The following is a 16,428-nucleotide window of genomic DNA, read 5'->3' on the forward strand; positions in this document are numbered from 1 at the left end:
CACGCCTTTAAGGACCTTGTCTCCTAATATAGTCATATTCTAAGGTACAGTTAAGGCTTCAGTGTAAGGGTGGTGGGATATGGCATAACCCCTGAACATAGACCGCAGTCAGCCAACGCCATACATACATACATACATACATACATACATACATACATATATATATATATATATATATATATATATATATATTTCCAGAGCCATTGGGGAGAAAGCCCTTTCTTCCTTACCCTGCTCAAACTGTCATAAACAGAGAGAGAGATGATAAAACCGTCTGAGAGTCATCTTAGATGCACAGGAGGGCCGGGGACAAGGCTCAGTTGGTAAAGTGCTGGCCTTGCCAACGTGAAGACTCGAGTTTGCATTCTCAGCACCCATATGGAAAAGAGAAAAGCTGCATGCAGCAGCATCGCCTAGAATCCCAGTGTTATCCAGGCAGAGGCTAGAGGACCGCTGGGCCTTGCTGATCATCAACTGTGGTAGAACCAGCGAGGCAGATTCAGGGAGAGACCCGGTCTCAAAAAATAAAGGGAGAGCAATAGAGGAGAACACCCAGTGTTGACCTTTGGCTTATACACACACATGCACACACATACCCATACACACACACACACACACACACACACACACACGCACACACACACACACACACACACACACACCCATAAACCGATGTGCTTGCCTACGCTACACACAAAATATATACCCATAAGAGAACAAAAATTACAAGGGCTAGTGATGTAGTTTAGTGATAAAGCGTGTGCTTGCTATGTATAAATAAACAAGGCACTGCCTTCAACCCTCAGCTCCAAATTACAAAAATAAAAAAAATAAAAAAATAAAGAGCAACATAGTTATTTGGAGGATGGAAGAAATACGTACCTAATAATTCGGATAGTAAATGCCAGGGTACCTGAGGCTTAGACATCTTCCTCTGAGAAGGAGAGATATCGAACAAGGACTGGAAAAATGCCCCAGGAAAGGTTCCTGCTGTCTGAAACGTCCCAGGGAACAATGAAGAGCGGGTAGGATTTGGGTTAGAGACTGAAGGTGACACATTCAGATATTTTAGAAACTACACGAAAATTCCCATTTTAACCTACTACATGAAAATTCTCATTTTAGTACTAGGTTTGAGGGAAAAGCTACAGTACTTCAAAGCTTCATTTTCACAAATTTAGTCCTTTGGTCAACACTAGTGATAGGATGTTATTGTAGTTCGGTTTATTAACTTATCACACCAAGTATGTAAGGTGCTTCTTTTGTATTGTTTTTATGCATTGTTTATGCATTGTTTTTTTTAACTGTGACACCCAGCTTAGCCGTTCCTCGTGTGTGCACGGAGCATTGGGCACACTCTCTTCCTTGCACCCCTGCCCCTCCACCTCTCAGGCAACTGTTTGCTTTACCTTGGGATTGACACTCTGTAACCGTGGGACCTGTCCCCGTTCTTGGCTCGTGGCCGTCTTCGCCATCTATGGTACAATACACACACTGTTCATTGTAGAGGAATTGGGAACTTTAAAGCAGCAGAGGTCTGACAGTTAAAATGACATATGCCTTAATCTGCCTTCTTTGCATATACGCGTATGTGTGCCTCTTCTTAACAAGATGCTTATTTATTTCCGTTGTCTATGTTTGAATGATTTGCCTGTATGTATGTGGACTGTAAGAATGATGTACCTGCAGGGACCAGAAGGTATCCGCCCCCTTGGAACTCAAGCTCCAGATGGTTGTAAGCCACCAGGTGGCTGCTGGGAACCAGTCTTAGAAAAAGTTACTATTGCTGTGGTGAAACACCATTACTAAGGCAGCTTGGGGAAGAAAGGGCTTATCTGGTTTACACTTCCATATCAAAGGAAGTCCAGGCAGAAACTCAAGCAGGGCAGGAACCTGGAGGCAGGAGCTGATGAGGGCCATGAGGGAGTGCTGCTCAACTGACTTGTTCCTCTGGACTTCCTCAGCCTTCTTTCTTATAGAACCCAGGACCCTTAGCCCAGGATGGCCCCACCCACAATGGCTGGGCCCTCCCACATCAATCACTAACTAAGAAAATGCCTTAGAAATGCAGCCTTAAGATCTTATGGAGGCATTTTTTTTTTAATGAGGTGTCCTCCTCTCAAATGGCTGTGGCTTATGTCAAGTTGACACCAAACTACCCAGCACAGAACCGAACCGCTGATCTTCTGAGAGAGCAGCAGGTGGTCTTAACTGCTGAGCCATCTCTCCAGCCCTCTTCCTTTCAGTATATACACTGGTGTATAGCCTTTTGTATTAAAATGTTTTCCACAGTTGTACATGTGAGATAAATGACATTAAATTTTGCCATCTAACTGGAATAGTTCATGCATTGAAGCCATCCTCTTTAGGTTCTTTAAGTAAATGGACCTTTGTCTCCCAATCTTTCCACTGAATTTACTTCCTTTCCACACCTCAAAATGACATTCTTCTCCTGCTAGTTTACCCACACCCGTCACATATATATAAGCAGGCACATGTGCACACACATGAACTTGAGCACACATGCACATGCTCACACAGTCACACATCACAACCACACATGTGCTTATACATGTACGTACCTGTACACACACACATACACACACATGCACACTCACACACACATGCACACTCACACACACATGCACGTGCTCACACAGTCACACATCACAACCACACATGTGCTTATACATGTATGTACCTGTACACACACACACATGCACACACACACACATGCACACACACACACACACATGCACACACACACATGCACACACACACACATACACACACACACACACACTCACGTGTGTATTTTAACATCATTTGTTTCTGGCCAGCGGTTCTCTTATACCACCTTAGACCTCTCCACACTCCTTACATAAATAATGTGAGATCCGTTTACTCCTGTTCAGACCTGCCCAGGTTGGCCCAGTTTCTCATGAGAGGCTTCGGTGCGCCATGCTGGTTGAGAATCTTCTCATTCATTCCGTTGCCATCTCTGCCTCGTTCTATGTTCAGCTCTTTCTTTCCTGCCATCCCTCTCTCGTCTCTTCCCTTCCCTTCCTCTTTCTCTCCCTTAAAAAAAAACAACACTTTTTATACATTAAAAAACAACAACAACATGATTTCTATTCATCCTGTGCTGAAATAATCGTAGTTTTTCTTTGATACATTATCCATAGCTAGATTCTTAACACCTAAAGTCAATGTGCCTATAATTATAGTAGTTGGCAGGCTGGGGCTGGAAGCCAGTGCAGCCATGCACAAGGTACCCACCACGTGCGTGTGGAACAGGACTCCATTCAGTGTGCCAGGAGAGCTAAGATTAAAACACGGTTTGTACTGCAGGACTTCTCAGAACCTCTGGTGTTTCAGTACGACTCCGTTAATGGGGAGCTTCGCATTCAGCCTTTTCCTAACTCAGTTCTCCACAGAATTGTTTCCTGGAGCATCCTGGGAAGCTGTCCTTTCATGGAAACACTTTAGGTAACCATTGAGACCAACCACCACCAAATATGTATGAAACTGTCACAATCAAGGTGTCTGTGGGTGGTGTCAATTGTCCTTCCAGGCTCATAAATAGAACAGAGCACCAGTTTTGGATCAGCTTGTTTTGATTTTAGTCTGTTGAGTGTGAAATTAAAAGAAAATCAAAAAGTCATGACTTGTACCCAATGTCACCTACACAGTGCCTGTCACCACAGTGACTCATACCTTGTACATGGTGGGGAGAGCTTAGGCTGGATATGAAGTGATTTTTGTCTTTTATGTAGGGAGCTGAGGCTGAGACACAGCTTTCTGTGCACAGCCTGGTGCTGGGCCTCTTTGCAGAGGCCAGCGCCTCCTGCTGTGCCCTGGAGCCCGGGACAGGGCAGCACTCCCCCATTGGCTACCTGGCCTCCTTTGTCTGTTCCAATTTTTATGAGCATTTTCCTCAGGCAACCAGGTGTGCTCAACAATTCTTCAAGCCTCACCTGACCTTCAAATTAGTTTCTGAACCCCAGATTCTCAAAGCGGACTTGAGGAGACTGTCTCCCAGGAAGGGGAGTACTGGCCGCGCTGTCCTGTTTGGAGTACTCTGTACTTCTTGAACTGTAATAGATACCTCTTTCCTTAGATTACGAGTGTGATCTTTTATTGACCAAAGGTTCCTCTCTTGCTATACCCATTATTTACAGTTTTGGTCTTCTTATATTGTTCTAGAGTTCTTCTATGGTGTGTGTATGTGTTTCCAGTTGACCCAACCTTCGCCTGAGGTTTTTTGTTTGTTTGTTTGTTTGTTTGTTTTTTCCTCTGAATTTTTCATGTCATGTTTTATTTCACATTGAAGTATCTTCAGAAATTCTATCTCTCTGCTAAATTTTATATTCATGTAGTCAGTTATTTTTATTATTTCATTCAACTGTGTTTTATGGTCTTAATTTCAGCATCTGTTCATGAGCTTCTTGAGGTCCTTGAACATATTAAATACTCCTACTCTGAGACCATCTGCTCATCCCTTGGCTAAGTGGCTTTGCTCAGGGCGTAGTCATGCTTGGTGGAAACCTGTCTTCTTGGTCATCCATGTTGTCTGTATTTTTGCAGTGGCTCCTTGGAATCCGGAGTTAGGTTGGTGGAAGTGTCTCTTCGTATGAAAGCTTCGTCTCCCGGTTTTTGAGTTTGGGTCTCTGTTTTCTGGTTACTCCTAGTTCTCAGATTGTAGAGCAGGTGTGTGGGGCTCAGGGCTCAATTCACTGATGCTGTGCGAATGGGCTTTCAGAAGTAGGGCTCGGAGACATTTCTAACCCAGGGAGCAGAGCTTTTGTAGAAGTAGGAGATTCTCACAGCCGATCCCTGGGAGTCTGGGGGAGTGCTCAGGACTTTTCTTCTGACATCAGGAGTGGATGGAGTGACAGCCATGTCTAGGGATGGGTATGGGGTGCCTGCCAAGGAGCATGGGCTATAAGGCTCTCAGGCAGGCTGGAGGTGTATCTTCAACAAATGGTGCTGGCCTAACTGGGATGTCTACATGTAGAAAAATGCAATTAGACCCATACTTGACACCATGCACAAAATTCAAGTCCAAGTGGATAAATGACCTTAACATAAAACGAGAGACACTAAATCGGTTAGAAGAAAAAGTGGGGAAGAGCCTAGAACACACTGGCACAGGAAACAACTTCCTGAATTGATGGCTTTTATTCTACAGTAGCCTACATAGTATATTTTGGCCATGAAAGCTAGCTAGCAGGGAGAAAACTTCCAGGTCAGTTCCAGTTTGACTTTCTACGTCCCACAACCAAGGTGTATAACATATTTAGAAATGAGGTCTTGCCATTTATTTATGTCATTGTCTTAGTTAGGGTTTTAAAAATTGCTGTGAAGAGACACCATGGCAATGCTTATAAAGGAAAAATTTAAGAGGCTGTCTTACAGCTTCAGAGGTTTAGTCCATTATTATCATGGCGGCATGCAGGCAGACATGGTGCTGGAGAACTCTACATCTTGACCCACAGGCAGCAGGAGACTGTACCACATTGGCCCTAGGAGACCTCAAAGCCTGCCCTCATAGTGACGCACCTCATCTCTAGTGTCTTCCCACAAACATATTGGCGCCTTTTTAGGTTTAATTTCTTTGCCACATTAAATGAATTTTAAATTTCAGTTTTCTGAGCATTTCCTGATTTGATTAATTTCATTGTACTGATTTGTGTCTAACCCACCTTTTCCAGGTGCGTTATATAATCATTTATTTATGGTGTCTTGAATTACTTTAAGATAAACTTAACTTCAAAATATGTCTATTTAGACTTTCCATTTCAGGTTTAGAAGCCTATTTTAAGAATAGGCATGCCTGTCATTCTAGTAAAAGTAAAGCGGGAACATTAGCCCTCAAGGCCATCTTCAGCTATATTGAGGGTGTGTCTCAAAACAAATAAATAAACACCTAAATATTCTGTTTCCGCTGTGCACTGTTGGGTAGGGCGATCTGTCTGACTCTCGATCACACAAGAATACTTTTATCATATCCTCAGAAGGAATAAGGCACTTTAGAGAAGAAAAAACCCAAGGATTATCCTTTTTGTATTTTTCACAAATATGCATTAGATTGTGTTAAATATTTCTCATTGATGAGCTAGTCATGGTTTTGACATTTAATTAAGCAGTATGATTAATTATACTGAGAGCACATCTGAGGTGAGACCACATGTGTACATTCTAACGGCTAATCTAACTTGTTTGCAATGTGCCGGTTTATTCTACAGTGTCATTGCTGAGATTAACTACACGTCTTTCCTTGTACTGCCCTCTTCCAGTTTGGGACTTGTGATTTAAAGGTGACATGTCCTCCATCGGCTCATGTACTTGAACAGTTATTTCCCAGCTTGTTGGAGCTGTTCTGGAAGGGTATGGAACCTTTAGGGGGTTGGACTGGCTGAAGGAGATGGCCCACTAGAGGCACCCCCTCTCTGGGGTGTTACAGCCAGGCTCTATCTCCTGTCTGTGCTTTGTTCCCTGACTGCAGACACTGAGCTGATGCCTCCCACCCCTGGGCCCATGCCTTCCTTGTCATGCAGTTGACATATAATAGCAGTGACTAATACAGGCGCCAACTGACACCTGTTTTGATTACTTTCCTATTATTAATAATAAAGTAGTTTGTGAACATTTGAAGGGATTTTTTAAAAATATACTTGTAAGTCCCCCTTGGCTTTCTGTTTTCCTTTGGGAGAGATATTTAATTGGTGTCTGAACAGCTTCTGTGTTGATAGGACTATCTATGCTTTCTGTTTACTCTTGAGTCACTTTTAACGTGCTTTTGTTTTTCTGAACCTTTCGCTCAGTTTGTCAAAATTGTGAGTCCTGTCATTCCAGATTCTTATTTACCTTTTCGTCTCTGCGGCACCTGCTTATGTTCTACTTGTTTTTCTGTCTTTTCTCTTATTTTTGTTTCTCAAATGAATCTTGTGACGATTTGCTTCTTTTTGTTAGTCTCTTTGAAGACATAACTTATGTGGGTTTTTTTCCCAGCTTAAATACTCTTTATTTTCTTTCTTCTTTATTTTTGTTTATTCTGTTTATACTTTCCAAGTATTATTGCATCTCTTATAATATAAGCAGGTGAGAGTATATACTTTACTTTCTTGATAAGATTGATGTATTTTGTTTCTTAATTGTAAATTTTTTAATTTTTTAGACATATATGCTATTTAGAAGTCTTTCCAAATTTGCAATTTAAGGGGCAGAAGGATGGGGGCATTATTCTTGTATCACAGGCTGGCCTCAGACTTTCAGGTCGCATAGAATTTACAATTTTCCTGATTCTGCCCCATCGATGCCAGGATTACAGATGCGTGCCGCTACTCCCAGTGCCAAGGACTGAACCCAGGGCTTTGTGCATTCTAGACAAACACTCTACCAACTGAGCTATAGCCCAGACAAATATATTTTCTCTTACAATTCCCCTTGTTCTTTATTGCAATATAAAGTGTGTTGGGGTGGAGAACAGTACCTGTCTTTTCACACTGGTCAAGAAGTGCTTCATAGCCTCATCTGGAAACAAATCCTTGTGTTCATGAGCAGAGCTCGCACATTTTATTTCCGGATCTTGAGTTTAAGTACGTCTATGAGATCCATCCTGCTGTTTTATGGTTTCAAGTCCCTGTATCTTTTTCGCCTCCCTGTAAAAGAACAGGGATGCCTTCTATCATCTCGACATGTTTAGTATCTCCCGGAAGTTTTGTCAGCTTACTTATTTTGTGATCCGTACAAGTGCAGTGGGGGCTGTCTCTGGCATGGACTCAGTTGCCTGCATTTAAGATCGCTTGCCCTGAGCTGTGCTGCCTTGTCTGCCCTCAGTACAAGAGGATGTGCTTGTTCCTGATGCCATGATGCCACTTGATGTGTGTGTGTGTGTGTGTGTGTGTGTGTGTGTGTGTGTGTGTGTGTGTGTGTGTGTGTGTGTCTGCTATCTGTAGCTCTTCCTTGGTAATATTCTGTTTTTTTTGTTTTTTTGTTTTTTTTTTTTTCTCTCTCTTTTTTTTTTTAGTACTGGAGATAGAACCCAGGGCTGTGTGCCTGGCAAATGCTGTACCACTGAGTAATAACCCCAGCTTTTTTGTGATTATTTTAATAGATTTTTTTATTTCTGACTTTGACAACCCTGTATTTAATTTCCATATCATTCTTTTATCATGTGATTTGCAAACATTTTTCTCCCTATGGGTTTTCTTTTATCTTCTAACAGGACTTTTCATAAAGCAAGAGCTTTTCATTTTGCTGGAAGTCTAACATATCAACTCCTTTTTTAAAAAATACAGAATGCTTTTGATGTTATCTCTTAGAACCCACGGCTCTAATGAAGGTCACAGATTTTTTTTCCTGTGCTTAAAAATTCCACTTCTTTATGTTGTGTTGAAGCCTGCGGTTTATTTGTCATCAATTTGTATAGGTGGCACAGGGGTAGGATTCACACCTTGGCATGTTGTATTCCATGACAGTTTGCTACCTTCTATCTTCAGCCCCAGATAGTCTTTGTTCCTTTTTCAGGATTTCTTGGTACTGAGTCTGGATCTATTTCTGGCTAGCACATCCTATCCTTTTGTAAAAGCCACCCTCCTGATTATTTAATTTTAAAATCGGCTCATGTGAGTGCCTTAACTATTTTCCTTTCTAGAGCTGCGTTAGTTACTTCCCCTCTCCTGCATGCCACTGTCCATGTTGGCATTGGCTTGTTTATCTCCACAACACAGTCCATCCTGCTGTAGCTCTGGCTTACCTTCCTTCTGAGGTCAGCTTAGGGAGGAGTAGGCACCTTCATTCTGTGGAGTCCTCTAGTTCACAGACGTCCTATGTCTTCCCCCCACTTGATCTCAATATTCTGTGGGTTCTTTTGTAAGCACTCTGTACTTTGCTAGTGTGCTAGTTACATTTCTGTTGTGGAGATAAAACACCGTGACCACAGCAACTTGGTTGGGTTTACTTTGGACTTATTATTGGAGTTTATTTGGACTTACGGTTCCATAGGGTTAGAGTTCACAATGGAGGAGTGAAGGTAGCAGGAGAAAGAAGCTGAGGGCTCATATTTTGAACTTCAAACTTGAAGCATAGAGAACAAACTGTCACAAGTCCTGGGACTCTCGGAGCCCACCTCCAGGGCTGTATGTACTTCCTCTGACAAGGGCACACCTCCAAACCCCACCCAAACAGTGCCACCAATGGGGATCAAGAATTTAAACTTCTGACCATATGGGGGACAGTCTCCCTCAAACCACCACACCTAGCTTGCAGGCTCTTTATATCATCTGATAGATGGACACCTAAGAACTTGGTTATTTGAAACCATTGCTAAGCATCTGTAGACAATTTATGTTTGTATATTTGCCTTATTTCATGCAGTCTTGCTGAGGTGTTTGTTTTTGTTTTTTTGGATGGGGCCTCACTATGTCACCTTGGCTGGCCTAGAACTCTGTGTAGAGAAGACGGTCCTCAAACTCAGAGATCTACTCAGAGATCTCCTGAGTGCTAGGATTAAAGTCAAGTGCTACCATGCCTGCCTTGCTGATTTTTTTTTTTAAACCGGGGTGGTGTCTCATTTTCTTGTCATTTTCTTCATTGATTATGTCATTAGAAACTAGGATCCTAACACTTGATGGTGGCCAAGCCATGGCAAAAGTCTCTATGTTCGTAGCTAGGATCCAGCACTGCCTTTGTGTTTGCTGTTCATTTGTTGTACCTTTGGAGCTGGCTACTTCTGTTTGCTCTTATGGGGCAAGCCTGAGTACATGGCTGTGGCAGTCTTCTTAGGGAGAATATAAAAAGTCCCTTTGTTGTCCTCGATACTGGTCCCAGTCTGTGGTGGGACACTCCAGAGCACCTTGAACATGGTGCTTGGCTGGTGTGGTGGTTAGGCAGTGGATCTGAAAGATTCTGGAGCTCTCTTTATCTTTGCCTAATAAGAGTTTCTGCGACTCATGTCTGCTTCTCTGGAGTTTCTGTGAGAGAAACGTGGGACCTGTCATTAGACCCTGTTCTTACCTAAGTATGTATGTATGTATGTATGTATGTATGTATGTATGTATGTATGTGTGTGTGTGTGTATGTTTGTGTAAATGTCTACACGTATTTCTGACCGCTTTCTCCATTTCCCCTCTAGGGCAGAAAAGACTGAAGTTCTGAGTGAAGACCTTCTCCAGGTGGGTTGTCGCTCGCCTTGCCCTCTAGACCTTGAAGGTGTTTTCCTCTGAGATGAAGCCCTTTTCTGTGCGGTTTGCATGCCTCTGCTGCTCCCATACAAACATTAGGGTGGAAAAAACTCTGTTGTTTCAGACAGTGTTTCCAGTTTGCTGCTCCCCCCCCCCCACCGCGCCCAATGTATAACTTCATGTCCATGGTTTCAACAAACCACATATTGAAAATACTGGGGTGAGATGCTTCTGTATTGAGCATGTGTAGACTTCTCTCCCTGCTGTTCCCTAAATAAGGCAGTATTATAGCTGTTGGCATAGAGTTTATATTGTGCGACACACAATGAGTAACCAGAGGCAATTTCAGATACTCGGGGGTGTATGAAGGTCATATGCAAGTACATTTATTCAAGCATGTGGGGGGGGGCTTGGTATCTGAGGGTATCCTGGAGCTAATCTCCCTAAGACACAGATGTAGGTTAGATTCTTGGGGGAATGATTCAAAGAGTACCAGGGGAATCCTGGGACTATGGTCGCCCTTCTTCCAGCTGTACAACAGTAGGCATTTCCTGCTCAGAAATCCTTGTCCTTATGGTAACAATTCACCGCTGTCTACTCCGGACCTCAATCTCTCTGTGCCTCCTACTGTCTCTGCAGGTGGAGAAGCGCCTGGAGCTGGTGAAACAGGTGTCCCACAGCACACACAAGAAGCTCACCGCGTGTCTGCAGGGCCAGCAGGGAGCAGAGGCCGACAAGCGCTCAGTAAGTGCCCTCTCTCTGCCGAGTCCAGGCAGCCTTGAATCTGCGCGCTGGCACGCAGGATCCCACTCCCAGGGCAGTCAGGTGCTGCGTCTGCTCACGTGTCTGCAAGCCAAGCAAGCACGCCTTGGTGCTAATTTCTGTTAGGCTGGAGTTCTTTCTCTATAGCCCTGCCTGAAGCATCACCCTCGCCAGCCAGGGTGAGGGCCCTGATCTGGCAGGCAGCCAGGAGGACATCAGGACCATGCTGAAGTGCTTTAAGATCCTAGCTCTGAGGGACGTTACCATCCATCTTGGAAGTTGTCTCCACTGGAATGAGGCAGCAGAGCTACTCCGATGCTCTCTTTTCAGCTGATTTCAGGAAGAGCTGGCATCTTGACTGCGCTTATTCTCAGCAGTGATTGGTGGATGCACCCTTTCTTGTCCTTCCTCTTCACCTCCACCTCTTTCAGTTCCACCAAAGAGCCAAAGATAGTTTTAGAGCTCTGAGTCGCGCATGTGTGCCTGTGTGCATGCATATACATACATGTTTGGTGGTGGTGGGGTTGGGAAACGCTTCTCTCTCTCTCTCTCTCTCTCTCTCTCTCTCTCTCTGTGTGTGTGTGTGTGTGTGTGTGTGTGTGTGTCTGTATCTCTCCCTCTCTCTCTGTCTCTCTTGCTTTCTCTCCCTCTCTCACTCACTTGCCCTCCGTGCCTCCCTCCCTCCCTGCCTCCTTCCTTCCCCTGGTCTGGAACTTAGCAAGTAGGCTAGGCTGACTGACCAGGAAGCCCCAGGGATTTGCCTGTCTGTGCCTTCTCAACCCTGATAGTAGAAGCATGCACCACCACACCTGGCTTTTATCTGAAAAAGAAGAAGAAAAGAAAAGTTCTGGGTATTGAACTCAGGACCTTGTATTCCCAAGGCAAGCACTTACTGGCTGTGCTGTCTTGGTTTATTATGAATGTTTTGCCATCTAGGATGGTATTAATTAGTATTGATTGCCAACCTAACAACATGAAGAATGGTCTAGGAGATGGACCTGGGCACGCTTGTGGGGATTATCTTAATTGTGCTGAGGTGGGAAGACCTGCCCACTGAGGGCACATGTTCCCTAGATGAGATCACGGGCCATAAGTGCAGCAGCTGAGCATTCATGGCAGCCTGTTCCTGACTGTGGATGCCATGTGACCTTTGCTTCAAGATTCTGATGCTGACTTTCCTTCAGTGATGGTCTAAGCCCTGGAATGCAGAGCCAAAATAAACCCTTTCTCCCTTAAGCTGCGTTTATGGCAGATAGCCTTTCTCCCCTTCTTCCTTCCCTGAGTTTATGTGTGCGTTTCGTGTCTGTTGGATTCCTTTTCCACCTGGAGTTGTGCTGGCTTCTGTTTGCAGTGGTCCTCCTGAGCCCCTGCTTATGTTAGCCTTGGCTGTATAGAGTCAAGGATGAATGAATGTGCCCCAGGCTTCCTTCTGTCCCCTGCACAAATGTGGCCAACCTGATTGCGTTAGCCTTCATCCTCTTTCTCATTTGCCCCAAAACACTTAGAAGTGTTTGGGTTTCAAATATTTGGGATTATAGAATATCCGTGGTATGGTGAGATATCCTGGCACTGAGGCGTAAGTCTAGGCATGAAACTCACTTGTTTCATGTTGTCTATCACACACAACCCGAAGGTGGTGCTATTTAATATTCTGGGGCATCTCTGTTTTCACTGCAAGTGTCACATGTGGCCAGGTGGAATTTTCACTGGTGGCTTCTGGTCAGTGCTCAGGATGTTTCAGATCTTGGAGCCCTTGAAGTTTGGGGGTTTCAGATTGGGTCTGCTCAAACTCTGTTGTCAGTAGGAATCCCTTGTGTATTATATAAACAAGACTTCCTCAGCTCTGGAAAATATCTATAGACAGAAGCATGTATGTGTCAGGGATTTTAGTAGGCTGACCCTGAGCAGTCCTAAAGGGGAGCTTGCAGAATGCCTTTGGATACGATCTCCCTTCACCAATGATGCCCCAGTGTGGTACTCAGAGTGTTGTCCCAGATAGTGACCTGGAGCTCAGGTGACCTTTGACCCACATCCTTCCTTCTGCTGCAAAATAATTGATTCCAAGTGTAGTATGTTTTTCTCTCAAGAGCCTCATTTGAGAGCCAAGCATGCTAACACACACCTGCAACCTCTACTCTCTGGAGGTAGCAAAAGGTCATGAGCTCCAGGCCAGCCTTGGCTACATAGTGAATTTGAGGCTAGCCTTGGCTACATAGTAAGTTTGCGGTCTGGCTGGGCTAAGGGAGGCCCATTGACAAACAAAACAAAATGAAAAAGGCCAAGATTTAATATTACCACTGGAGGCTTGAAGGCAGCCTTGGAGGTTGACAGGGAGCTGACACTAGCATAATTTCCTGGGCTAAGAATTACCTAACGTGTAACATTTTAACTGGGTTGGGAGCTCTGCAAATCCCCTCCATTTAGCAGTGTTGACTTATCCCTAGAGCATTTGAGGTGTGTCCTAGCCAACAGGTCCGAAGGCAAGGGAGAACGGGAGAATGGCTTGTATCTCAGGACCCGGGAGAGGGGGCCATGCCAGGCTTCCTAGGGACACATAGGGCAGCACCAGGGGTGGTCAGGAGGTGGGGGTGAAGAGTAAGCAGGAACCTTTATCTTGGTTTCTGGGAAGAATGAATGGGGCAGGTGGAAGGTTTCTGGGTGGCGTGAGCAATTTCAGCGGTTGTAAGGCACTGGGCTGTGCCTCATTGGCTGATGACACGCCTCCTGGCGACATGGCTGGACAAGTGAATCGTGACCAGCAGAGTGCCTGGGAAAGGAGACGGTGGATTGATTGCTTTGCATGTGGAAAGCATGTTCTGGCTGCATTCTCTATTATGTCTAGGAATCAGTGAGGCCTCAAGTGTTGTTTCTCTTCTCCTTTAACAATGGGTCCTCAAGGCTATGGCTGCTTGTCTGTGCAGATGGGCAGTTTCTACTGCCTTGGTGGTGAGAGGAGCATTATCATCGTGGCTGCTGAGCTCATCTGGATTCCCCGTGCAGGATGGAGAGGGGCGAGGATGTGTATCACATTTCGGTTTTGCATCCCTTAGTCCAGGCCGTTTAGCTGGTTAGTTGACAGGGGATAGGGCTCTGAGCTGTGCCTATCTTATGAGATACGGTATTTCTCCCCTTTCCCTGTCTGTCACGTAGGGTAGTGTATGTGCCAAGAAACATGTTCAGCTGGACCCCCGACCCTGGAAGGCCCAGGTTAGAGGTGAGCAGGTCCTAAGATGGGGCATCAATGACATGGATTATATCTTAGTGCTACCAAGCAGATCACTAGGAGTCCCACAGTAGGAAGTGGGCTTGTGACAGAAATACACAAGATGGTCAGACCTGAGGGATGCGGGGCCAGGAAGGAGTGAGACGTTCTTCAGAAACTAAAATGTATTGAGAGCAAGTAAACTTCAGATGGAGAGGAGGCAGAAGCAGGGGCCGCAGGGGATTGGATTACACCTGATAGGTCAGGGCTAGGACTTGGGACCTCATCCTTAAAGGCATCATGGCGTCCCACTTGCTCACCGCTGTGGGCGTGATAGAAGGGAGACCCAACTAGACACATATGGGCATGACCTAGGTGAAGCCACAAGGAACAGGGCAGCTGGAAAAGCCAGCCTACCTAACGGATACCACCAGCAGAGTGTCGCGACCCTGCTCTGAATGGGTAAAGAGTGCCAGAGACGAGGGACCTGAGTGGCCACTGACTCTGTAGAGCTGAGGCCACCCAGAGGGAAATATTGAGCTGAGGAGACTAACGGCCTTTGCGTCAGGAACCCAGGACCTGCAGGGTTAGAAGACCTCCTGGGAGGACCTGGCAAAGGTCTGCCTGCTGGCTCCAACCTCCATCCCAGATAGTGGATAGTATTCTTCCCTTCCCAGAAAACCCCTAGGCACCTCTTGCTCTGAATTTCCATTTTGCTTTGGCGCGCACCACCCCGGTCCCTGTGGTTATCATCCAGTGGCGGTCGGTCCTCATCACTCTCCTCCCTCTTCCTGTCTCATCTCCTACAACCTCCCAAGCAGGTATTTAACATGGGTATCAGATGAAGCCACTGTCCCTGGTGTGTCCCCCCGCCCCTTCCCCCTGCGCCCCCCCCACCATCCCCAAAGGTCCTATCCATTGTGGAACAGAGGAGTCTGAACTCTTTCCTGAGTCTTCCGTCCGTGTTTTTGAGCTCAGCTGTTGCTCCCGTCTTTCCTCCTCCAGCTGCCCTGATGTGTTTCTGAGCACTGCACCCTGTCGGATTGCGCCGATCTCCCTCTGTGTGTGGTTCTTTCCGAGCATTTCGGGCCAGTGACTTTTACTCATTGCTCTTCTCAGACTCCACCTTATCATCAAAGATGCACCCAGGGCACAGGCTCCTCCTCTCCCACAGCCCATCATTTATGGCTGAAGCACCACGTTCACCCATCTCTGCAATGGTTACCAAGCTCCATGGGAACAGGGGTCTGGTCTCCACCAGCTGTGTTCCCAGTGCCTAAAACAGGGCCTGCCACATGGTAGGCGGTGATTAAAAATAGACCGATGTCAGGAACAGACAGTCCATGAGTATTTGAGGCACAGGATCTGCCTGACACACTAGCCCACCAATTTAAAGTACCAGGCAAGTTGGTGAGAGGGCTCTGAGGTCAAACCTGGAGTCTCTAGTCAAGTAAAGCTGCGTCTTCACTTTGCCAGACCTTGAGCAAGTGAGTGACTTCATAAGCCTTAGCTCCTTCATTTGCAGAGTGGTGATAGCAGTGATTTCTTACCCGGTGGTGATGTTTGTGTAGTTTAATGAGGTAGTGTTTGTAAATGAGCCCACTGTGCCCTATTTGTGCAAGTACCAAGGAGTTTCAGCCTGTGCCTTGTTAGCAAGGCCCTGGCCTAGCCTCAGGTGCCCATGGAAAATGACTGTGGTCTGAGCACGATGCCTTGGCCTTCAGGGGATTAAATCACACAAGCTGATTTCTAGGACTGAAAACTGGAGGACAGCAGGCAGGAAGCAGTTTTCAGAGCCGCATGAGAGAATACAAACACAGATATGTGTGGGGAACAGGGAGATTTTTATACCTGAGTCATCGTACAAGCCATGCCTCTTAAGCCCAGGATAATTTTAGAAAGAACAGTCGTTTCAGACATGACAGACTGATACATCTGAACCCGGGGACATTATGTCTTTTCTTGTCTTGCTCTCCAGTTTTTACCTGAACTCCAGAGCTGGGGACAAGCTAATTTTAATAGCTTATCTCTGTCCCTGCAAACTGCCGACTGGCTTGAAGTCTGCTCCAGATCTATTCACTCACCAAGGATCGGGGCCAGCGCGGAGCCTTGGCAACAGAGGGAAACATGTTTCGCAGCTGAGTGCCCTTATATATGAAGTGGGCGTGGCTGTAGGGCAGGAGAAAGCAGATAAGACCTGGGTGACAGGCAGTTGGCAGGTAGGAGGTGGCTATACTACCTGTGTACGTGGAGCCCTTGGAATTCCTTTAGAAGTGG

At 45.6% G+C, this 16,428-nt stretch overlaps 1 protein-coding gene across 5 annotated transcripts in view; it reads left to right on the forward strand.

Annotated features, from left to right (window-relative positions):
* The window catches only part of ARHGAP44 (Rho GTPase activating protein 44), a 157,361-nt gene that overhangs the window by 74,402 nt on the left and 66,531 nt on the right, over nt 1-16,428 (forward strand). For all 5 annotated transcript variants that reach the window (XM_084762833.1, XM_084762836.1, XM_084762834.1 and 2 more), the window contains exons 2-3: nt 10,139-10,178; nt 10,827-10,931. In XM_084762833.1, the coding sequence (XP_084618959.1) occupies nt 10,139-10,178; nt 10,827-10,931 (145 nt within the window). The remainder of the gene's footprint in view (nt 1-10,138; nt 10,179-10,826; nt 10,932-16,428) is intronic.

Source organism: Acomys minous (assembly GCF_964271855.1).
Source record: "Acomys minous genome assembly, chromosome: 16".
NCBI lineage: Eukaryota > Metazoa > Chordata > Mammalia > Rodentia > Muridae > Acomys > Acomys minous.